This window comes from Mauremys mutica, chromosome 1 (assembly GCF_020497125.1).
Source record: "Mauremys mutica isolate MM-2020 ecotype Southern chromosome 1, ASM2049712v1, whole genome shotgun sequence".
NCBI lineage: Eukaryota > Metazoa > Chordata > Testudines > Geoemydidae > Mauremys > Mauremys mutica.
Genome location: NC_059072.1, coordinates 207,182,905 through 207,207,025, shown reverse-complemented (window position 1 = coordinate 207,207,025; position 24,121 = coordinate 207,182,905). Strand labels below are relative to the sequence as shown.

At 45.0% G+C, this 24,121-nt stretch overlaps 1 protein-coding gene across 1 annotated transcript in view; it reads left to right on the top strand.

Annotated features, from left to right (window-relative positions):
• LOC123363018 (cystathionine beta-synthase-like) overlaps window positions 1-24,121 on the top strand; it is a 66,330-nt gene that overhangs the window by 993 nt on the left and 41,216 nt on the right. Inside the window, exons 2-3 of the mRNA XM_045003671.1 lie at window positions 12,397-12,581; window positions 22,515-22,621. Coding sequence (XP_044859606.1) covers window positions 12,403-12,581; window positions 22,515-22,621 — 286 coding nt within the window. The 5' untranslated portion in view covers window positions 12,397-12,402. The remainder of the gene's footprint in view (window positions 1-12,396; window positions 12,582-22,514; window positions 22,622-24,121) is intronic.

Below are 24,121 nucleotides of genomic sequence, written 5' to 3'. Positions count from 1 at the left end.
CAGACTGGCCATTTTCAGCTTTGCTAGACTGTTTTTCTTCACGCGTGGGTGGATTTCCCTCCTCCCGTAGGAAGGCTGCACTCACACCAAGCTGCACACTATAGCTTCAGTTGCTTTTTAAAAAGCCAGAGGGAAATGTGTGTGGTTTTCTCCTTCCACAATGGAATCAATTTAAAAAAAAAAAAAAAAAAGCACTGAACCAATCTGCCTCCAAGTTTTCCCCAGAATTCACCTTTGTGCTGCACCTATCCTTCCTAATGAGAATTGTAGATTCCCATTGAAGAGAGAATCAAGCTGAGAGGTTGGCTTTGTGGTCACGAAATTCCAAAGCAGCTGGACACCCAGTGGTACAAACTAGTGGGAACAGATCAGCGCTTTATCTTTTCAAAGGCTGAGTAAATCGCATAGTACTCAATTAATCAATGTGGAATCTTTCAGATGATGCTTTAGAAACAGAAGCCCTATCTGCTGCTCATGGACATGACTTATTCTGTGATGTCTTTTGTGAAAGCAAGGAATTTTCCCAGATGTCTTTGCCCAAAATGTGCCCTGTTCTCTCTGCTACTGTCCTATGACGTGTTGTAGTCTGGTTGTCTACCTTGCTGCAACTTTCCTGCCCGAGGTTGCTCATTTCAATGGGAAGCACTCTGAGGTCTTTCAGGGTAAAAGCTGGTATGTAAATGCAAAATCTGAATACACCCCACCTCTGAAGGGAACAGTCATGCAAAATTTAAATGTAATAAACAACTTCCATTTACTCATGATCTGGTTTTTTTCCACTGTCAATAACATTTGCAGATGGAACTTGAACATTGCACAGTAGAAAGATAAAGAATTGTATAACCATGTACCACTTTATATTTTTATTATTATATACGCGTGGTGAGGTTAATGGGAGTTGTTTGCATGGAATGAAGATATGATGGGGTGTCAGAGCTAAATTATGTTCCCCACAAGGTGTGTGGGCTGAACTGCCCCATCAGCTGAGCACACACATTGGCAAGGCAGCATCAAACCAATACAAAATTCCTGTGTCTTCAGTAAAGAGTGCGCAGGGCAGATCTGGCTGTGTGAGGAGGTTGCAGATCCACGCTGCTCAAACACACTGTTGATGTTCAGTGCACAGCCAATCCCATATCTAGACTAGATTTAAGCATGTATTGGTTCAAGGTATATTTGTGAAGGGAGATATCAAGGCTAGAATGGACCCCTTGGGTTGTTCTTTAACTGGAATGTACACAGAACATCATTCTTACTGGAACTAACATTATTTGGAGCACCTTTATGTGTGACCTGGAAGACTGGGTCCCATCAGATAACTCACAGGATTGTTCCACTATGGATTATCCCTGGCAATGTTTTCCAGAGATTTCACATATCACAAAAAGGCCAAAGATAATGTCATTCCTCTGCTGGGGCCTCTGTCTGTTATGTTTATTGCCTAGGAAAGGTTTGGGTCCAAAACAAATAGTCATTGCTGCTTTTTATAACCTGCGTTCATGTACAACAGCAAAGTTTCACGCACACCTGCTTTTTAATAGTTGTTCATCTCAGCCAGCAGGCAATAGCTTGGGAATCTTTTATGGAGTCCTTTAGCTAGGGGTGCAAAGGATCCTTAGGTGCTAACCCCCGATTTAGTAGTAAAGCTGCTAGCAATAGGAATCTGGAAAAAAATCCAAACTAACCTCTTTCAGCACCAGCCCATCAATCTTAAAGTATATCAGATATGCTAGGCAGCTAGTCACATAATACTGGAACTGTTCTCCCATGATACCATGGCTTTGCATTGTACCTAAGGTTATGATTCTGTCACCTTCATAGGAGTTGGTGCTACTCATTGTGAGTAAGTGCTGCAGAATCAAGCCCTGAAAGTGTGTTTGATTGTAGGGTACCCTAAAGGCATGAAGGATATTCATACAATGGGGTGCACCAAAGCATTTCTTATCCTTCTGTTATGGTCTTAGTTTCTGACTCAGCAAGGCCCCTAAGCACATGCTAATCTTTAAAGTTAAGCACATGCTTAAGTACTTTGTTGAACTGGGATGGGTTTAAGCATGTGCTTAAGAGCTTGCTGAACGAAGGCCTTAATGTACACGTGCCTAGTGAATTTTTAAAATTAAAGCTAAGTAAATAAAAACTGAATCAATAAATAAATTGCACATTTTATTTACATCCTGACTATTAAGATTGAGAGGAATCACATACAAAACCTGAGCTGGTATACATGCTATGAGATCACCCAATCGGTATCTTTCATGAAGTGTTCTAACTCAGCTGATTGGCTCTCTCTCTCGCTGCTGCAGATATAAACAGGCGAGCTAAAGCATTAGGGAAGTCACTCAGCAACTACTTTGAGGCCAGGTAAGTATATCTTATCTAATACTATGATTTTTCTGTAGCCTGTGACTTGCGGGCCACGTTCCAAAGTTTGATTAGGGTTCATTGAGAATCTGTGTTAACAATTTCTGGATAGTCCTATTTCATTGGAAAACTAACCTTCTATTTGTCTAGCTTGGTGAGATTTTTAAGACAAAATTTTCTCTTCACTCACTTTTAAATTACACAAAAGATTTGAATTTTCTTTGAGTGCTGCAAACGATTGAATGGGCAAATTAGTATGAAAATCTTTCTACTGTGCCAAACCTTTCTTTATCTCTTCATTCAGTCTAATGTATGAAGGTTTCTTCACAGAGCAGGGACATTTTCTTCCGTTTGAAGAGTTATCAGTGCAATGTGATTAAATAGCCATAAACTAAAATCTGCAAAGCACTTCATATGCATCAGCCAAGGTGACGTGTCCTGTGCAGCATGCTAGGCACAAATTACATAGCTGCAGCGCCACAATCACATGCGCTCCAAGCCCTTTTTCCCCCCTTGTTGCCTCTCCATCCAGTATGTCCTGTGTTATTAATTTAGATATTAAATTCAGTACATTTTGGGCTTGCACAAATGCTTCAATTTTCAATGTGCTGCAGACTTTTTGTGTTGAAAACGAGTAACTGCATCACAGATGCTGACGGGGAGGGGGCAGACCTGTACTTTTTTTACTAGTTGAGTGGAGACCAAGTGGAGCTTTTGCCATATGTGGGATGTGGGTTTGGGCTTTTGGCAGCAGGAAAAATGAGATTTCTCAGCCACCTCTTTAAATGTTTGATTAGTTAATGTCAAAGGCCAGTACAGAATGTGATTATTTAGCCAGGTAAGTAACATCCTGATTTCAGATTATGTTCAAAGTACTGCATAATTGTGCCCCAGAATTTAAGTTTACATTTAAAACAAAATAAGTTTCTAGCCTTTATGGCTGGGAAGATAGCCTTCAAAAACAGGACTCAAGTGTAACCAATACCATAATGTTGGCAGACTCAGACAGACTGAGACAATGACTCTAATAGAAATGTGAACTCTTCTACTTGTTATGAAGCCTAATCACAACAAGAGCGTATTATTCTAGTACCGACTGCTTTAGCAATAATATCCAGCAAATGTGCTCCTTGCCGGATGTAGGAACAGGTACTGGGGCAGGGAGTGGAAGTGGAGGAGTAGTGGCGCAACTAACTGCAGACAAGAATGGTTAGGGTTAGTGTTTAATTTCCTCATTCCTTTCTCCCAAAATTTTAAGTGACAAAGAAAAGTTATACCTCCTTCCTAGTGCGAAGCTTGTGTCCAGCGACCCTTGTTATGAGAGCTGCTTGTTGGGAAGTGTGTTAATCTCCTTTCATACTTCTTCAGTTAATCTCTTCTTTATAGACCACTGACTTGTGCTCCTTGTCCCTTAATTCACAAGGCAAATAAGGATTTGCTTAGCGAGACACTCCCAAGGCTGGCAAACCCAAATTGTAAAAACACTAGCATTTTTAAAACTGTTTTAAAAAAATCTCCAAACTGGCTGCCGGTTTGGTGCAAGCGTTGGAAAGGAGTTCAGAATGTCCATTTTTTAGCCAGATGGATTCACATGTTCTTAGTCATAACTAGTACTTAGCAGCAAAGAGTCTAGTGGCACCTTATAGACTAACAGACGTTTTGGAGCATGAGCTTTCGTGGGTGAATATCCACTTCGTCTACATGCATCCGACCAAGTGGGTATTCACCCACGAAAGCTCATGCTCCAAAACGTCTGGTAGTCTATAAGGTGCCACTAGACTCTTTGCTGCTTTTACAGATCCAGACTAACACGGCTACCCCTCTGATACTTAACTAGTACTTAGTCACCCATTTCCTCCCAGTGCTCCCAGTCTGTAAAATGCTGGCCAGAGTGAATGCTGCAGGCACCTACCAATCTAAAGGATCAATGCATGTTCTTCCATGGAACGTTTTATAAGAACAAAAGCACCAGCAACACTGCAGCCTATGTGAGTCTTATTAGTCTCACAATATCTTGTATTTTCCTTAAAGTCCCAGCACCTGGAACCAGTTGATGATGTGAGACTCTCAGTTTTCTCTTTCTTTCTTTCTTTCTAAGGTCTGTTTTTAGCTTTCATAGTTGTGGAGAAAAATTTGAAAATATGAATCTCAGACCAAAAGACAAACTAAAAGAACCCCAAGATCATTGGCTTGAAAATAATGAGACTTTAAAATTAATCTCCATTCATAATTTTGAATGCTTCAATATGGCTAATTTGGGAGTAGGAGGATTGTATCAGATTAATAGATTCTAAGGTCATTGTGATCATCTAGTCTGATCTTCTGTATAATACAGGCCACAGAACTTCCCCAAGATAATTCCTAGAGCAGCTCTTTTAGAAAATCATCCAGTCTTGATTGGCAGTGATGGAGTGACGGAGAATCCCCCACAAACCTTGGTAAATTGTTCCAAAGATTAATGCTCACTGTGAAAAATCTACACCTTATTTCCAGCCTGGATTTGTCTAGCTTCAACTTCCAGTCAAAGGATCACATTATACCTTTCTCTGCTAGACTGAAGAGCCCATGTAGGTACCTACAGATTGTAATCTAGGCACCCCTGAACCTTTTCTTTGTTAAGCTAAATAGAAAGACTGAAGGAACTCAGTCACTATGTGGCAAGTTTTCTAACCCTTTAATCATTCTCATGGCTCTTCTCTGACCCCTCTCCAATTTATCAGCCTCCTTCTGGAACTGTTGACACCAGAACTGGACCCAGTATTCCAGCAACAGTCACACTAGGGCCAAATGCAGAGGTAAAAGAACCTCTCTACTCCTACTCGAAATTTCCCTGTTTCTTCATCGCAGGATTGCACACATCACTACACTGGGAGCTCATTCTCAGCTGATTATCCGCCCCCACCCCCAATTTTTTTTTCAGAGCACTGCTTCCCAGGATAGAGCCCCTCATCCTGTCAGTATGGCCGGCACTCTTTGTCCCCAGATGTATATACCTATACATGTATAATGCTTGCTTGTGCCCCGTTTACCAAGCAATCTAGGTCATTCTGAATTAGTGACCTGTCCTTTTCATTATTTACCGCTCCCCCAATTTGTGTTGTCTGCAAACATCATTTATTTTATGTTTTCTTTTAAGTCATTGATAAAGATGTTAAATAACATAGGGCCAAGAACCAGTCCCTGAAGTGTCCCACAGTAAACACACACACACTCAAACACACCCTATGTTCATCCTCTTTACAATACTATGATACATTTCGTACAAAGTAGGCCTTGTGAGGTATCATTTGGTAACTCTCAGTCTGCTGAACATTATTGTCCTGGTAAAATATAACTTTATATATAATGCTGCCGTACATAAAAGATTCCACAATCCAGATTGTACCCTGGGAAATGTCACAGTGATGTTTCCCCATTTACAGTTACATTTTGAGACCTAGGAGTTAGTCATTTTTAATCCATGTAATGTGGGTCATGCTAAGTGTATATCATTCTAGTTTTTTAATCAGTCTCATGCAACACCAAGTCAAATGCCTTACAGAAGCTTAAGTATTTTACATCAACACTATTACATTTATCATCCAAACTTGTAATCTCATCAATATATATGTATGTTTGGCAGGCTCTATTTTCCATAAATCCTGTTGATTTGCATTAATTACACTACCTTCTTTTATTTCTTTATTAATCAAGTCACATATCAGTTGCTACATTGTCTTGCCCAGGACTGATGTCAGGCTGACTGGCTGATAGTTACCTGGGTCATCCCTTTTTCCCCTTTTAAAAATTGGCAAAACTTTAGCTTTCTACCAGTCTTTCAGAACTTCCCAAGTGTTCCTAGACTTATTGAAAATCAACATTAATGGTCCAGTGAACAGTCAGCTATTTTAAAACTCCTGGATGCAAGTTATCTGGATCTACTTATTTTAAAAAGTCTGAGTTTAGTAGCCACAGCGATAATAGTGGCATGCAAAGAGTATCATCATCACCATATGATGAAATTGCATCATCTGTCCCCCCCCCCAGACAGAACACAAATATGTATTGAACACTTCTGTTTTTCTGCATTATTATTGAGAGTTCTACCATTTCAACTAGTAAGGGACCAATACTATTGTAAGGATTCTTTTTGTTCCTAGTATTTTTTAAAAATTAATTATTGTCCTTAACACTGCTGACCATAGATTTCTTCTTGTGTCACTTGGCTCCTCTTGTCAATTTTCTACAATTCCTAACTTCTTCTGATTTTACATTAAGTGCAATCAACTTCCCCTTTCTTCTAGTTCTTATATATTTTACAACTGCCTTTACTTCTCCTCAACCAGTTTTGTTTTTTAACCAGGACAGCCTTCATCCTCAGTTGTGGGATTGTGGCTTTTTGGGCAACTAGTGAAGTGTTCTTAAATGATTCCCAATTATCATTCACATTTTTCTGATTAGATTTTTCCTCTCAGCTGATCTGGATCATAATTGTTTTTAAGCTTTGTTAAATTAGCCCTATTAAAGCACCAAGTATGTTGTGGCAAAGTACCTGCTTCTCCTCAGCTGGCTCAGTCCCTTTTTGCCTTGGAGACACAGGCTTCAGCAAAGCAAAATCCTTCCCAGTCACGCAGGGTCTGGCTGATCCTCCTATCAGTCAGTCCCTTGCTGTATTTCTCCCCTTCTGGGGACAGAGTGCAGTCTTCCTTGCTGGAAGAGGGCAGAGTCTTGCTGCAGCTACTCACTGGCAGCTTCTTTCACTCCCCCCCTGTTTCCCTGCCAGGGAGGGTTTGAAAAGGTCGCCAGCAATTGGGGCCAGCTGAACCTAATTAGTTCCCTGGTAACCCCTGTTCCAGCTGAACCTAATTTCTCATGGCTCTCTCTCCTCAATGGATAGGGAGAGGCCTTTTAACCCCCCTGGGACTAATTCCTACCCCTCCCTTTGGAGCCATTTGGCCTGGGTTTGCTACAATGTATATTACTAGCTTATACAATATAGATGTGATTAAGTCATGATCACTTGTATCTAAGCTCCCATTAACTTTTATTTCTGTGATCAGTTCCTTTCTATCTGTTAGGAGACGATCAAATATAGAATTCCCCCACACTGGCTGCAACACTTTCTGAGTTAGGAAATTGTCATCTATAAAGTTCAAGGATGTTTTAGTGCTGGCACAGTGAGACCTCCAGCATATGCCACTCAAACTGAAGTCCCCTATTATCACATACTGTAGATAGCGGTGTAAGGAACTGGTCATCTTGTTCCCTACTGTGAGTTGATGGAGGCTCCAACTAGTACCACCTCTTGTGCTTTATCTGTTAGGACATTGATCCATAAGCATTCAGCATCATTTTCTTCTGAGTTATCGGTGACTTGGAAACAGGTAATATCATTTTGACATAGAGTGCCATTCCCCCTCCCCCTGGGTGGCACATGAACCACCAGCTGGGGGAGGCTAGCCCCCAGCCCCACCCCTTCTGTCTGAGGCCCCACCCTTTCCCCCTCCCTGCTGGAACCCAGAGCCCCTCCCACCTTGGCCACCAGCACAGTCCTGCCCCAGAATAGCCCCCCAGCCCCAAAGGAGCACCGCGAGGGTGGGCGGTACGTGGCCCCAGCCCCAAAGGAGCACTGGGAGGGCGGTTGGAGTGCACAGAGGGGGTGGCGGTAAGCAGGGGGCGGTGGTAAGCACGGGGCCTCCCCCAGTCTATGTGACCCGCCGTCCATGCCCCTCCTCTCTTTTCCCATTTAATCCATCCTAAATAGATTATAACCATTTAGAAACAGTGGCACCAAAAGGGCCCAGACTGATTGGAGGCTCATTGTACCGTGTGTGTGTATGCATATACACACACACACAGAGCAAATGACAGTGCCTACCCCAAAGAGCCCACAGTCTTAAATTTAAGACCAGATGCAACGAGTGGGTGTAACAAGAGGATGGGGGTAGGAGTAATACGCAGCTACGGGCATGCTATGTAGGTATGATGTCATGTTTTATTTTTACATCAATAAAGCATGAGAGTAGAGTTCTCACATCTGGCCACTTGCCCAGTTACTATCAGCTGGCAACATTTTGTAGACATTATAGTAAAATTAGAAGAGGGAGTGGTTCATAGATTAGTGCAAGGATGACAGGCCCGGATTAACTCTCCTGTGGGCCCGGGGCTATTTGATTTTGTGGGGTCCCTGTATATGTCTTTTTCCTGGGAGGGAGTTTGGTGCAGGAGATTGGGGTGCAAGAGGGGGATTCTGATCTGGGGCAGGGGATTGGGGTGGAGGAGAGGCTGTGAGGTGCAGGCTCCGGCCGGGAGGCACTTACCACAGGTGGCTCCCGGTCGGTGGTGCAGCAGGGCTCAGGCAGGCTGCCTGCCTGCCATAGCCCCAAGCTGCTCCCAGAAGTGGCTGGCTGCTAGCATGTCTCTGCAGCCCCTGGGGTTCCTGGCCAATGGAAGCTGCAGGGATGGTGTTAGGGGCAGCACGCAGAGCCTCCCCCTTCTCCCCACCCCCTCACCCCGTGCCAGGGGCCACAGAGACGTGCTAACAGCCGACTGCTTCAGGGAGCAGCGTGAGGCCACGGCTTGCAGGCAGCCTGCCTGAGCACCCCATTGTGCCACGGGACTTTTAGCAGCCCGGAGTTGGAGATTGCTGCCTGTGATTTTTTTTGTGGGGCGCCCCTTGAGCTGGGGCTCTGGGCTGCAGCCCCTAAAATCCCTGCCTTAATCTGGCCCTGAGGATGATGATTGACATGTGTGTCAGTGACCCTCTGTAACTCATGTGACAAATGCTGGTTTCAGCATGAACTCCCCCTCTGCACCTTGCTCTGCCCTTGATGGAGGAGAAGCTACGGCAAGGGAGCCAACAGGGCAGCAGGCCACAGTCCAACCATGCTGCTGGGAGAAGGGAGAATGAAAACTCGTGCTGGCGATGTAACTGAGATTGGGATTTCCCACAGAACTTTGGACTCCACATGGTTATCAGGCCACACTTCTATCCCTTCCATCCTACAGCTTTAAATATAACTTTCCCTCTTCTGTGTGATTTGGGTGGAAGGAGCTGAGTAAGCTCTTGGGGTCTGCACTCTGTTCACAGCTCAGCATGTGCAAAACAAAATGTATTAGGAATGTTCAGCAACGTCTGATAATGAGGAACCAGTCTCTTCATTCTCTTCAGATTTGGCCACTCAGGGTATTTTCTTCCCGAGCCTCAGTGAATTTACAGACCCAGGCTGCTCTCTCCCTGTTAACTTCTATTGATGTCAGTGGGAGTTAGAAGCCTAAATACCTTTGTGGATTTGGACTTTAGTGTGTCTGTGCTTCAATCTCCCATTCGTAGGCACTTCTCTGCCTTACAGGGCTGTATAAGTACCTAAGATAGATAGCCGTCACACTCTGGTCCCTCGCCAAGATGAGTATTGATCTGCACAATGATTTGTCAGTGTTCTTCCAGCTGGGTTAAACTTGGATTTTGTTGCAAACACCCAACTCAACCCAAGTTGGTTGAGTTTCACAGGCCTTTCAAGGAAACAAGCAGTTTTGAGCAGCCCTTGGCTGACAGTTTAATGACAAAACCACATGACGCTTGGTGATTTTTTTGAATGAGTTTTATTGTGAATATTTGTGGTGGTTTTTGCACCTGAATTTCAAAGCAGAACTCATGGGCTGCAAACCTGTAATCCCGATGGAATCATGGCTGCTGTGTTTCGCACGGCTGTTTGTAAATCTAAACTGGTGACAGTTATCCTGAAGAGCATAAGAACACTTGAAAATAAAAGCACCCAGAGAATTAGTGTCCAAAAGCGGGTCAAGTTTTGGGCCGTTCACAATTTGTAACAGTGCCCCTTTAAACTAAGATGGGATCAAGCAGTAACATTTGGATATGGCTCTGTATTTTGAACAGCCCCATTTCAGTGGGTGTTTAAATCTGGGGTTTTGGTTAAGCCTATAATAAAGCTAGAGACCATTTGCTAAGGTCTCATCTGGCTGCAGGTTTGGAGTGTGAACACCTCTGATGTTCAGGGATGCTTGGATCAAATGCTTTGATCTGGCCTATTGTTAGCAGACAGGCCATTTCTAAAATTTGGGTCTGGATCATACTTTGGTCCCATCTCTACTTTTTGGCCAAACCTGGGTCCTATTGAAGTCAATGACAAAACTTTTTTTGCCTTTCCTGGGACTTTGATTTGGCCCTTTCAGAGATGTCAGAATTAAACCTTTGGACTCAGACAGAAAGTGCAGAAGTTGCAAACCCTCAAGACAAGTGATGACATTTCGACTTGCAGTAATTACATAATCAAGCACCACAATAATGCAATAAGATATGGCTAGAATAATCTGTGCTGTGAGAGTAACGTCAAACCTCATAAACCATCCAAGATGCATGTCTGTGACTTGAGACTGAGCTGCAAAATCTGTTCATTTAACACAGACTGAAACAGGATTTGGCTGGATTACAGTGCCTCCCGGGGTGTACCACTGCAGAAAAGAGGCTTTTAGTTACTAAATGCACTTTTTCTTTTGTTTCTTACAATTAGTTTGATTTTTTATCTCGCATAAGTATTGTTTAAGTCTTGGCAGTAATCTAATCTTCCTTGCTTATCTCTGCTACAAAGGCAGCCAAATCACGGAATCTAGTTACAATACATTTATCCCCTGCTCTGGTTACAACACAGTTGCCATTATTTGTAGTCTAGACCAGTGGCTCTCAAAGCTGGTCCGCCGCTTGTTCAGGAAAAGCCCCTGGTGGGCCAGGCCGGTTTGTTTACTTGCCGCATCCGCAAGTTCAGCTTATCGCAGCTCCCACTGGCCGTGGTTCGCCGGTCCAGGCCAATGGGGGCGGCGGGAAGTGGCGGCCAGCACATCCCTGGGCCCGCGACGCTTCCCGCAGCCCCTATTGGCCTGCAGTGGCGAACCACGGCCAGTGGGACCCGTGATCGGCCGAACCTGTGAACGCGGCAGGTAAACAAACTGGCCCGGCCCGCCAGGGGCTTTTCCTGAACAAGCAGCAGACTGGCTTTGAGAGCCACTGGTCTAGGCAGAATCTTATTTGTGCCACTGACTTAGCTGTATTTGAAGTGTACATAGGCCATAACTGTTTATCCTTCTTCTTTTAAACTGTTGTCAGTTGGCTCCTGAAACCTACAATGTATCCCTCTGTCCCTTTAAGGCCACCAATCAGCTCAATCTGAGATACCTAGAACTGTTGTCAGAGTGTGCAGATGCCACAGCGAGAGACGGGATTTGACCCTCTCCATTGACCTTGCTGCCATCATTTCACAAGTTCCCCAGTCATCATATTTTTCAGTCTGGACAAGATCTGAATTCCTAATGTAATAATTAAAAATCTTTAAACACCAAAGCACTTTCTATGGGCCCATCTGTGTATCATAAAGTAATAAGGAAAGACTAACCTTGTTTTTACCCTTTTGAAGATCACCTTTAAGTGCAATGCAAGTTTATGATGCTTTAAGAACAACAAATATTGTAACATACATTATGGACCTGCTCTAGCATCCATTCAAGTCAATGATCAAACTCCCATTGACTTCAGTGGGAGTGGCAGTGGGTCCTATAATTGATGTCAGATCTCTGCAAACAGGTACAAGGGAGGGGAAAAGATTTGTTAATTTTGGAGGCATAGAGAACAGACAATCAAGTTTCTACAGAAATCATCCTTAGCTAGCTTACTTACTATAAGTCTTGGAATATTGGTTTCCAGACTGTAAGAGTCACTGAGCTTTTCTGTAGTTATTTTTTTATCCATGTTTTGGTTTGGTTTTTTCACACTTACATTGCCAGCTGTACCATCATTGATTACAACTGAGATTCCCGTTCCTTAATTGTGATGGAAAAATATTTTCCTAGACTAGATAGCACTGAAGAATTGAGGGCCTATTTCCAAACGTGGATGCTCCAATTATGGCACCCGATTTGGTATTGAGGTCACTGTGTGTCCGCTCGAGCGCCCCCGTGCAAACTGGTTACCCAGCATACATGCGCAAGGTTGAAAATCAAGCTCCCTGATTCTAACGGTTGCTTTTTCCACGCTTTTCCTCTCAGCTCAAGATGGCTTTTGTGTCCACACTGAACAGGAAGATCAAGAGCTCTCATCTGCAGAATGGCATTGATACGGAAAATCAGGAAACCAACACCAATTATACATGGCTTCCTCCCAACTTGCCCAGCAAGTGCACCTGGAAGCCAGGGAAGCCCATCTCCGACTCACCTCATTCCCATGTGCCCTTGTAAGTAACTCTCTTGTGCTAGTTATGTTCAGACTGTTTTATATCCTCCCTACTGCAGGAAATTCAGGGCCTTCCCCTGTGCCTCAAGGTTCCACTAGAATGTTCATAGTCAGAATTCAGCATTTAAAGCAATGATTTTATGTATAAAAACTGCTATTATTTTTCCCAAAAGGGGGTCCTCTGATCCGCTAATATTTCCAGTCCACTCACGACTGCCCCCTCTCTTTCACCATGAAGAGCGTTGACTTAAACTGGAATTGTGGATGCTCAGCAGCTCTCCTGCAAACCAGACCCTTAGGGATCTGAAGTTAGGCACCAGGAAACAAGGCACCCAATATTAGTGGGCACTTTTGGAGAATGCAGCCATAATGAAAATAGAGCCTTCTAACCTATTGCTCCCACCCTCTCTCTATAGATTTGTTAACATGTTAACTAAGGGCCCAGCTCTATCACCTTTACTCACATTGAGTGGTACCTTATTCTGGGAGCAGTCCAGTGACTACTCATGGAGTAAGCTACCATCAGGTGGTAAAGGAATATTCAGTTTCCTCTGATCAGTATCAAGGCCACAGTCCTTCCTCCAGTGCCCAGACCAAGTAACTTGGCAGGAAGGAAGGGAGTATCTATTCTCCCAACCCCAAAGGCTGCATCATGGGAGCAGGGCCCACTTCATGGCTGCTACTCCACAGCCCTAGCCTTCCTTTGCCATAGAGAAGGGTGTCAGTGTCTTACCATCCAGTGTTGGACCTTGTCACTGCCTCATTTGCCCCTTTTGGGGCTTCCCAATAACTGCCCCCAGACTCTCATGTGGGAAGAATAACACCCCTTCTTGGGCCTTGTTTATTAAAGTATCGCAGTTCAAATAGCTCAAATCCAAACAAGGGTTCCCCCACTCCATGGTTTGTTCAGTCCTTTGTTGGGCTCACAAGTTCTTTCCAAATCCCAGGTCCTGCTGCCTGATGTTTCCTCAGCCTCCTCCCTCGTCATGCTTCTGCTCCGGCCCTTTGTGGCAGGTAGCTCTAGTCAGCCCCTTTCACCTGCCTGGAGCCAGGATCTCCGTCCTTTCAGAGCCTGGATCCCCTCTCGATCCCTTGCAGAAGCCTCTCTGAATGTCTTTCGCCTCCATTGCCCTTGTACTGGGGCTTCAGGCCCCAGGGTCTCTCAAAGCTCCCTCTAAGCAGGGGAACTCTGTCAGGCCTACTCAGATTCTCTGGAGAGACCTCCCCTGAGTCTGTACTAGCCCCGGTTTCCCACTCTTTGCTGGAGCTGGCTCCATCCTAGAGGAATCCCCATCTCCTGGCCTACCATCACATGATTCCTGATGATCTGACCCAACCACCAGCCCAGACCCAACCTTTGGAACCAGATGACAAGGCACAGGGGAGGCTGAGCCCAAATCCCTTAAAGGGCCAGTCCACCCTATGACAAGGAGGATCTACAAAGTAAGATTCAAGGATCCCATTCCCTGATTTACCACTTCCTTGCCTCTGACTGCCAGACCCATGCTGTGGCAGACCAAGAACCTCTATAGACCTAGGCTCATAATAGTGCAGAGGTTGTGCCACGAATCATGCCCCCAGGGCCAGCAAACTTGCCCTGATTGCACTGAAAAAGGGCAAGATGCTCCTCTGAATGAACACCTTTTCCACATGGTAGAATCTGTTTGGTCTATACCAAGTGGTGGTGATGCGAGGCAACATAAAATATTACTAATATTTTGCACTCCTACCTTTTTGTTTGAGAATCTCAAAGCACTTTACAAACATTAATTAATTAGGTGTTAACCCACCCCACCCTTGTGAGGTATTATCATTTTGCAGGTGGGGAAACTGATGCACACAGAAATTAAGTGACTTTCCCAAGGCCATAGGGAAGCTATGGCAGAGCTAGGGATTGAATCCACATTTCCTGAGTCCTAGTCCAGCGCCATGTCCACATGATTTATTAAGCAAGATCAATTAATTTTACAGAGTGCAGGGAGCATCAGAGCTGCATGTTGTTAAAACATGTTGCTCAGAGATAGTGAAAATCTCACGTTTCTTATACTGCTTCTGAAACTTTGCAATTGTTCCTGCCTTTCTTGCCAGTGACAGTGCAATGTGGTGTCAAAACCCTCCTTCCATCTTTAAACTGAAAACATGCAATACCAGTGAGAAATTCCGAATGACTAACAAAGGAGATCGTTCCACCCTTTCTCATAACTGTGATGTATTTAGCCACCTGATTAAACAATGCTTTGGAAATATAGTCCCTAAATTATCTTATTTATTTGCTGAATGTCTAGTGACTAAAGGAGCAGCTCTTTCAGTCAAATCAATTTTCTTTTCAATATGCATGCTGACTGGAAATGACTTATTCTTTGGCAACATATGCTACCTCTGGGGAAATCTGAATGAGAAAATGAAGCACATGTGCAAATGATCGTCTTGCGAAACTATTCTGGATCCCTTCTATCCAAGTGCACTCCCGTGTCTCTATCCAGATTCCAGCGTGCCCTGATTCCTCCAGAAACATGACAGTCTTTATAAAGTTAAAGAAAATATGTACTACTCAGACTGCACTAATATACACCTTTATGTAGCATGCTCTCTAGGGATATTGGGTATTGCTATAACAGGGTTAAAAAGGGAACCAGATAAATTCATGGAGGATAGGTCCATCAATGGCTATTAGCCAGGATGGGCAGGGATGGTGTCCCTAGCCTCTTTTTGTCAGAAGCTGAGAATGGGCGACAAGAGATTGATCACTTGATGATTGCTTGTTCTGTTCATTCCCTCTGGAGCACCTGGCATTGGCCACTGTCAGAAGACAGGATACTGCTAGATGGACCTGTGGTCTGACCCAGTATGGCCATTCTTATGTTCTTTTAACCTTGCGTAAATGTCTAAATACAGACTATATTCTAGATTTCTATACCCAAGAATACATTGTGCAGTTCTGATCCTTGGGCAGTCTCAAGAACTGCAGCTAGCAGCTAGTGTAGAAAATCTCCAGACCTGCTGAGAGTCCAATATAGATTGTGCGGGAGATTAGAAAAAGAAGAGTAGATCTTGGATCAGGTGAAGGGGATAATTACCTAAAGCTTCAGAACGGTACAGATTTGCGCTGGTTCTTACATTGTCTGAGCTAGTTATGCTGCCTCATATAATCCAGGTAATGGCCAATCAAGTCTCACATCCTGATATGGCTAGGTTTTCCTCCGGGCATTTTATACAGTAGCACGCCTCACAAAGTAACAGCAGGGTTTCTGGAGTGGAACCCTCTCGCTCCCAACTGAAACCAAATGCAGTGATACTGCAGTATCCCCAACAGCCATTCCAGTGAACCAAAGGCCTTTCTCAGAGATCCTTTAGGCTCACACATTTCTCATAGAGCTTGGAAGCCCTGAGCCTAGCCTCCCCACCCTTCGGGAGCCTGGGGCTGGCCTCTTAGCCACCCCAAATCCTGCATGGGGCATAATAAAGCAAAAACTTCACGCCAAACCCCACAACCAGGGCTCCAGCAGCCACGGCACCGCCTGTCCTATTATAGCTTCCCCTGGCCTATTATACCCACCACCCATGGGTCAGGTCTTTGTCTTATATAGGTGCCTATTACTCCCAACTCTCTGTCCTGCCTTTTTACATTGGCTATCTGGTCACCCTAGTAAGGCGTGTCCACTTCCCTGCCACATTGACTGTTTCTGACTGCTGGTAAAGTCTTCTGACCAGACCAGCTCCCCTCTGATGCTTGTCACTGATTTCTGGAGCAGGGTGAAAATAGTGTGTGTGTGTGTGTGTGTGTGTGTGTGTGTGTGTATCTATATCTATATCTAGATAGATAGATATTATCCACAAGTATTGGTTTGAATTTAAAAATGGATTCACTTTGGCCTTGCTTGCACCTCTCCCGTATTGCTTTCTGCAAACATAGCCCACTAGTCAGCACGGGTTCCGTGTCCCAGTCTGGGCCAAGCCAGAGAGGGTGTAGGTCTGTTACAGCTCTTATGGTGAAAGCTCTTTAGCTTAAACTGTAGGAACTCGTGCTTGTAGCTCTGGAGGGTCTTAGTTCAGTCCCTGGTATGAAGGCTGTTCATGTGACGTGAGCATTTGAGCAGTTGTTTTGCTCTTGGAATATGAATTTTGAGCTCCCATGCTTGAACAATTATAGGTAGCAGAAGTGCCATGACAAATCCATGCTGGTGCTGATGTACAATGAACCCAGCTGTACAATGAACCCATTGAGAGAAGCCCGGGGCTAGGCCTGTGAATGATTCCTTATGTCTGTCTGGGGCCTAAATATGTCTCTTTAGCTAACAAATTTCCCCTTCTCTTCTGCTATGACTGTTTCTCTTCACTGTCTGTTGGTCACTCATAAAGGCAGTCAGTATATTTTATAAAGGATGCTGTTTAATTCTACAAAACATCAGCCAGGGCACAGAGGCAACCAAATAAGCCAAACAAGGATTTGACTTCACTATTCACGCATCGCACTGAGTTACTTTGTGTATGTGACAAACAAAGTTAAATTTTAACTCTGCGCTCACCAATAAACTTACTGTAGCCTTTTCTTTTCTAAGAATGATGCATTGGGTAAGGTCTCTGGGGCCTGGATAGGATCTCATAACCCTCCTTATCTGCTCTCTTCCACTATATGGTCACCATTCCCTGAAATTCAAAGCCCTCAGAGCATCTTCAAGCCCTTGTCCTGGTAAGAGGAGTTATGCACACCCACTACACAAACAAAGCCATGTGGCTTTTGGGACCAATCATGACTAACCAAGACAACTCAAATTTCAAATATCAAGTACTGAGTGCACGGAGTTGTGATCAATCCATAGAGTGCAAACAAAAAAAAAAGGGCAACAAAATTTGTCAGTTTTGAAGGAGAAGTAAATCTGTATTTACTACCTTTATCACCAGTAGGCCATATACATCTTGGGTATTTCAAGGATGAGGTGGGTTCAGAGTTCAAATCATGATAACAAATACGGGGTGTGTTTGTATATCTGAAATTGAATGGGAGGTGAACAACTCTGGGTTGTTACGCTTTTCAGCAGAAAAGTACTGAGAAGACCAACTCGAGGAAATGGCTCAGCTCTGCCTTTAGATATGGATTCAATAAACACACCCCTTGAGTAATCTTTTTTTCTGTAAGAGTAAAAGGTCCAAGGACATAAACTTCCAATCTACTTGGCCAAAGGCCATTTAAATGTGTGTCATTTGCCCAGTAGCAGTGGCATGCTCTAGTTCCACTGCTTCCAGATAAACCCGAGGTGGAAGGCTATATTGCACCAGTCTAACTGAGAGCAGAATTTATTCCTTTGTGGAAATATCAGAGTTCTCCGCTACGTGACAGGATAAATATTTCTCTCTAAACAAAGGGAGGTCAGGTTGTAAACTGCTGTAAACTGGCAACATTCTATCGAAACTGATTGACACCAGCTAAAACTCTGGCTCTGTTTGTGTTACAGACATGTGGACTGACACACATATTTAAAAAAAATATACTTGACGCGAGTTTTTTGGGTTTGCTGCTTAACTTTTCAGTACAGGCATACTACCTCCTTAATCTGCTAAGGGCATAGATTTGGGTATATCTACACTTGGAGCTGGGGGTGTGATTCACAGCTTGAGAAGACATAACTACACCAGCTCTGATCAAGCCATTGTGCTAAAAATAGTGTAGCCACAGGGTTGCGAGCAGCAGAAGGGGTTAACTGCACCAAGTACATGCCTATGGTCTCAAGATGAGTACATATTCAGAGCAGCTAGCCCCTCCCACTGCTCACACCACCATGGCTACCAGGGCTGTCCTTACCCATACGCAAAGTAGTAGCTGCGTAGGGCACCACAAATTTCTTGATGCCCTGCACAACTGCGTGCTGCTCCAGTCCCTGCTCTGCCTCTTCCCCATGGCCCCCTGCCCCTGCTCCACCCCATGCCTCCTCTTCCCACCCTTGCTCCGCCCCAGCTCCACTTCCCTGAGGAGTGCAGGCAGGGCTGAGCCTACACTTACCGGCGGTGGGAAGTGCAGCGGCCCGGCCTCAGATGTGCCGCCGGTAAGTGCTGGGAGGTGGTTCCCCCCTGTTCTCCAAGCCAGCCCTGCCCCACCCCCATGGAGGCCTGGGGCCCCAGACATCCCCTCTCCCCTGTGGGGGGTGCTGCGTAGGGCCCCAGAATAGCTAAAGACGGCCCTGACGGCTACATTCTATTATTAGCACAATAGCTCAATCAGAGCTAGTGCGAGTATGTCTTCTCCAGCTAGGCATTATACCCCCAACTCAAAGTGCAGACATACTCCAAAGCGTTTGCAGCCATAGGCTCTTGGCAGAAAAAGCTGACAAGACTGATGTTTTTTATGGGACCAGCAAATAAAGGCACAACCAGTCATTTAAAGGGCACTGAACTCCAGATCTGGTTTATTCACCTGTGCACTGTTATTCCAAGTGAGTTATCAGAGTGAGTCTGATGCTAATAAACACATGATTCTCTAGCTAATGCTCTGGATTTGTGTGAATGAGAGACAAATTCTGGTCCGGAGTATCTATTTAAAATCTTGTTACCTGTGAGCAGCAATCCATTGTCAGGATTTTACTTGCACACCCTTGTGGCATGAGAATTTAAAAGAATTCCTCTTTGGGGATGTATTTGAAGTATTGAGTATCTGAATTAACAAAGTACGACAGCATTGTCTTTAAACCCTGCAATCCTTTAATGCAGTCACAGAATCATAGAATATCAGGGTTGGAAGACACCTCAGGAGGTCATCTAGTCCAATCCCCTGCTCAAAGCAGGACTAATCTCCAACTAAATCATCCCAGACAGGGCTTTGTCAAGCCTGACTAAGGATTCCACCACCTCCCTAGGTAACCCAGTCCAGTGCTTCTCCAACCTCCTAGTGAAAAAGTTTTTTCCTAATATCCTACCTAAACCTCCCCCACTGCAACTTGAAACCATTACTCCTTGTTCTGTCTTCCGCTACCACTGAGAACAATTTTGATTCATCCTCTCTGGAACCCCCTTTCAGGTAGTTGAAAGCAGCTATCAAATCCCCCCTCATTCTTCTCTTCTGCAGACTAAATAATCCCAGTTCCCTCAGCCTCTCCTCATAAGTCATGTGCTCCAGCCCCCAATTATTTTTATTGCCCTCTGCTGTACTCTTTCCAACTTTTTCACATCCTTCTTGTAGTGTGGGGCCCAAAACTGGACACAGTACTCCAGATGAGGCCTCACCAATGCCGAATAGAGGGGAACAATCACGTCCCTCGATCTGCTGGCAATGCTGCTACTTATACAGCCCAAAATGTTGTTAGCTTTCTTGGCAACAAGGGCACACTGTTAACTCATATCCAGCTTCTCATCCACTGTAACCCCTAGGTCCTTTTCTGCAGAACTGCTGCCTAGCCACTCAGTCCTTAATCTGTAGCAGTTCATGGGATTCTTCTGTCCTAAGTACAGGACTGTGCACTTGTTCTTGTTGAACCTCATCAAATTTCTTTTGGCCCAATCCTCTAATTTGTCTAGGTCACTCTGGACCCTATCCCTACCCTCCAGCATATCTACCACTCCTCCCAGTTTAGTGTCATCTGCAAACTTGCTGAAGGTGCAGTCCACGCCATCCTCCGGACCATTAATGAAGATATTGAACAAAACCGGCCCCAGGACCGACCCTTGGGGCACTCCGCTTGATATTGGCTGCCAACTAGACATGGAGCTATTGATCACTACCCATTGAGCCCGACGATCTAGCCAGTTTTCTATCCACCTTATAGTCCATTCATCCAGCCTATACTTCAACTTGCTTGCAAGAATACTGTGGAAGACCGTATCAAAAACTTTGCTAAAGTCAAGGAATAACATGTCCACTGCTTTCCCCTCATCCACAGAGCCAGTTATCACGTCATAGAAGGCAATCAGGTTAGTCAGGCATGACTTGCCCTTGGTGAAGCCATGGTGATTGTTCCTGATCACTTTCCTCTCCTCTAAGTGCTTCAAAATTGATTCCTTGAGGACCTGCTCCATGATTTTTCCAGGGACTGAGGTGAGGCTGATGGGCCTGTAGTTACCTGGAGCCTCCTCCTTCCCTTTTTTAAAGACGGGAACTACATTAGCCTTTTTCCAGTCATCTGGGACCTCCTCCGCCCCAATCACCATAAGTTTTCAAAGATAATGGCCAATGGCTCTGCAATCATATCCGCCAGCTCCTTTAGCACCCTCAGATGCAGCACATCCGGCCCCATGGACTTGTGCTCGTCCAGCTTTTCTAAATGGTCCTGAACCACTTCTCTCTTCACAGAGGGCTGGTCACCTCCTCCTCATACCATCAGAGCCCTCCTTGGGAGTGCATGCCTCCTCTAGATCACGCTACAGGTGGCCTCACACCATCTGAACAAGTTTTTTTTTACTTTCCATTTCCTGGCCTCTCTCTAACTCCACCCACTTGCAACCCAGTGAAGGAGCTGGGGAAGGGAAATGCATTACTATATACAGATGGGTACATCTACTGTTTCATCAAGGGGGGTGGGGGAAGTCATGCACTATGCAAGTCAGCATGGGCAGCGTCATTCCAATCAATGATGCTAGGAACTTTGACCCACCTCTGTAGCCACAGTTCACTTCGTATCTATGGAAAAGAGCACAAGAAGAATAGATGACAGGCAGGCCCAAAAGTTCAGATTCACATACCTCCTGCCCACACACGGTGATGTGCTGGCAAACTTTTACAAGGGCTCCTGCAGAAGTTTTCAGCCTCCGCAGATGGTGCATGGGCCACACCTTGTGTAAAATACATTCCCCTACAAAAAACATATCAATCCATGTTTCTGCCACCATCCTGGCCCAATATTTCATGATGCACTGTGCTTAGCCCTCAAATGGAGGCATTTCTAGTTAACTCCCTTATCTGGAAGCTTTTCCTCAAAGCAGCAGCAGTGGTGGCAGGAGCTGTCTTGCAGCCTCTCCTCTCAACAGTGGCTGGCTGGGTAAGCAGCTCCCTTCTGATAGAGGGCTAGTTGGTCAGCTGGGGAATGAGTCTCCTCGGGTTCTTGAGATGGGTGGGACTTACCTGACTGCTTACAGCCTTCCCTTGAATGTCCGTGAGTAGGTCCTAGCTAGCTAGTATGACTGGTCAAGCACCAGCTGGCCCACAGGCAACTGAAAATGTTAACAAGCACTGCTGGCCTCAACTTTTCTTGCTCACATTCACTGTGTGGATCCCGTATAAGGGTGCTGTGGGATGGGCTATACCTCAACCTTAGAGAGAGAGAGAGAGAGAGTATGTGTGTGTGTGTGTGTGAGAGAGAGAGAGAATCTTTAGATTGATCCTAGTCTTCTGCTGCAGCCTGGCTTCCTTTTATTTTATTTTATTTTGCCCTAGCTATCAGGTTGTTAGTTTGCATTTGCAAGGCTAACTTCACAAGGGAAAGGGCTACAGATTTAGATTTTTGAAAGCCAAAGCTGAGCTTTTCCTTCATGGGGGGCTAAAAGGCCAACTCTGGTAGCAGGTGGCTCTTCGAAGCCCCCCTCCAGCTGATCAGTGCATGCGCAGCCACAGGGCAAGGGACGTACGAGGGTGGAAGCAGTAAGAAGGGACATGTTTGGTTTTTGAATGGGCAACAGTGTCCTGCGAGTTGCATCGCAAAGGCAGCTAAAATGAAGTTATTCATTAGGGGGTGTTGCTGGTGTAGGGGATGGCAGTATTTCCTACCACGCCCTCCTGTAGTCCAGTTGACAGAGGTTGAAGCTGTTTTCCATTGCTGATGCCTATCATCATTCGTAATCTAGGCAATTAATATGGTTGTGTCCTGGAATCAAAATCTCCCTCAGCCCTCCTCTCCTGCAGATGTTGAAGCCTCTATTTCTCTCAAGTTTTGCTCTGGTTTCCTTTTTATGTGGATTTGAATGAAAGTCACAATTACCCTCAGTATATTTTTTTCTGCCTCCACTAACATAGGCCGGAAGAAACAAACATCCTGCCGAATATTCTGAAGAAAGTTGGCCGCACCCCTCTTGTTCGAATCAACAAGATTGGGAAAGCCTATGGACTGAAGTGTGAGCTCTGTGAGTATCCGATGTTCACTGCTCTTCTGTCAGGTTTTCTGAACTGAGTGGCAAGCTCAAAAGCTAGGGCGGGGACAAGGCCTCTTTTATAAGAGAGTTGGGAGTAACTAACTAAGGTTGGGAAAGTGTGAAAAGAAGGTGGAGAAATATGGCATATCTGGGATACTTCTAGACCTTTCCGTTACAGTTATTTATCAGAGCTAAAATAGTGGTCTGCCTTTCAAACTGCAGTGTAACAAGCACCTGACTAACAGTAACCCAGGCCTTGATCCAGCAAGATGGTCTTCACGGGAAGACTCTTGCTACTACTATTACTAGCCCCACTGCTCAGCTGCATTTTTGATACTGCTGGAACATATGTATTCTGTGATTTTAATCTCCATTTTTTAAAAATAGGATGTGTGTTGTGGAGCTACTCAGCTACTTGCAATACCGAGTGCAATCGAGGCGTATCAGGATCACAGGGTCAGCAGTTTTGGAGGGAGAAAATCTCAGAGCTGATGTAGCTGCTGCTCCTGTTCTTTGGCAGAGCCTGGGGGAACAGCAAAACAGTACAAAACAATCTATTCTGTATGGCCCACGTTACTGTAGTACCTGAACGCTGCACAATCTCTAATGTATTTATCCTTGCAACACCTCTGTGTTGTTATCCCCATTTTATGGATGGAGAACTGAGGCACAGAGAGGCTGAGGGACTTGCCCAAAATCACACAGAAAGAAAGTGGACTGGAATGCAGATCGCTGAAGTCTTAGGCTAGTGCTCTAACCACTGGACCATCCTTCTCCTTTAAAGATGGCGGCATCTCTCTCCTGCCTGCCCATCTTCCTACATGAGAGAGAAACAAGCTGGGGAGGTAATATCTCTTATTGGACCAACTTCTGTTGGTGAGAGAGATGAGCTTTTGAGCCACACAGAGCTCTTCTTCAGGGCTGGGAAGGGTACTCTGAGCATCACAGCGAAACGCAAGGTGGAACAGATGGTTTCGCTTTAGCTCGTCTCTCTCACCAACAGAAGTTGGTGCAATAAAATATATCACCTCACCCACCTTGTCTCGCTAATATCTTGGGACAGACATGGCCAAAGCTACACTTCATACATCTTCCGTAGGCATGGGCGCCAACTTATATGGGCTCTTGGAGCTAAAGCCCCAGGAATATTCATAATCAGGGGCTCTGCTCCACCAATATTTGGAGCTAGATTTTTCCCCCTCCCCGTAGATTCCCTGCCTGAATGTAAAGAGAGCGCACAGCGCGTCTCTCTCTCTCCTTTGCTGCTGCTGCTGTAGCCTAAGGGCTGCAACATTAGCATAAGAGGAATGCATTGCTAACTACTTCTGAAGCACTCAGGAGGGGGAGGGGAGTGGAGGGGGCCTCCCCTCTCCTGCCCCTACCTGGAGGAGACACAAACGGGCCAGGAGACAGACATCATTCACCTTAGGAGCTGTTGGGGCTTCCGTGAGTGTTTGACCCTATGATTTTTTATTATGTTTGAGTGTTTGA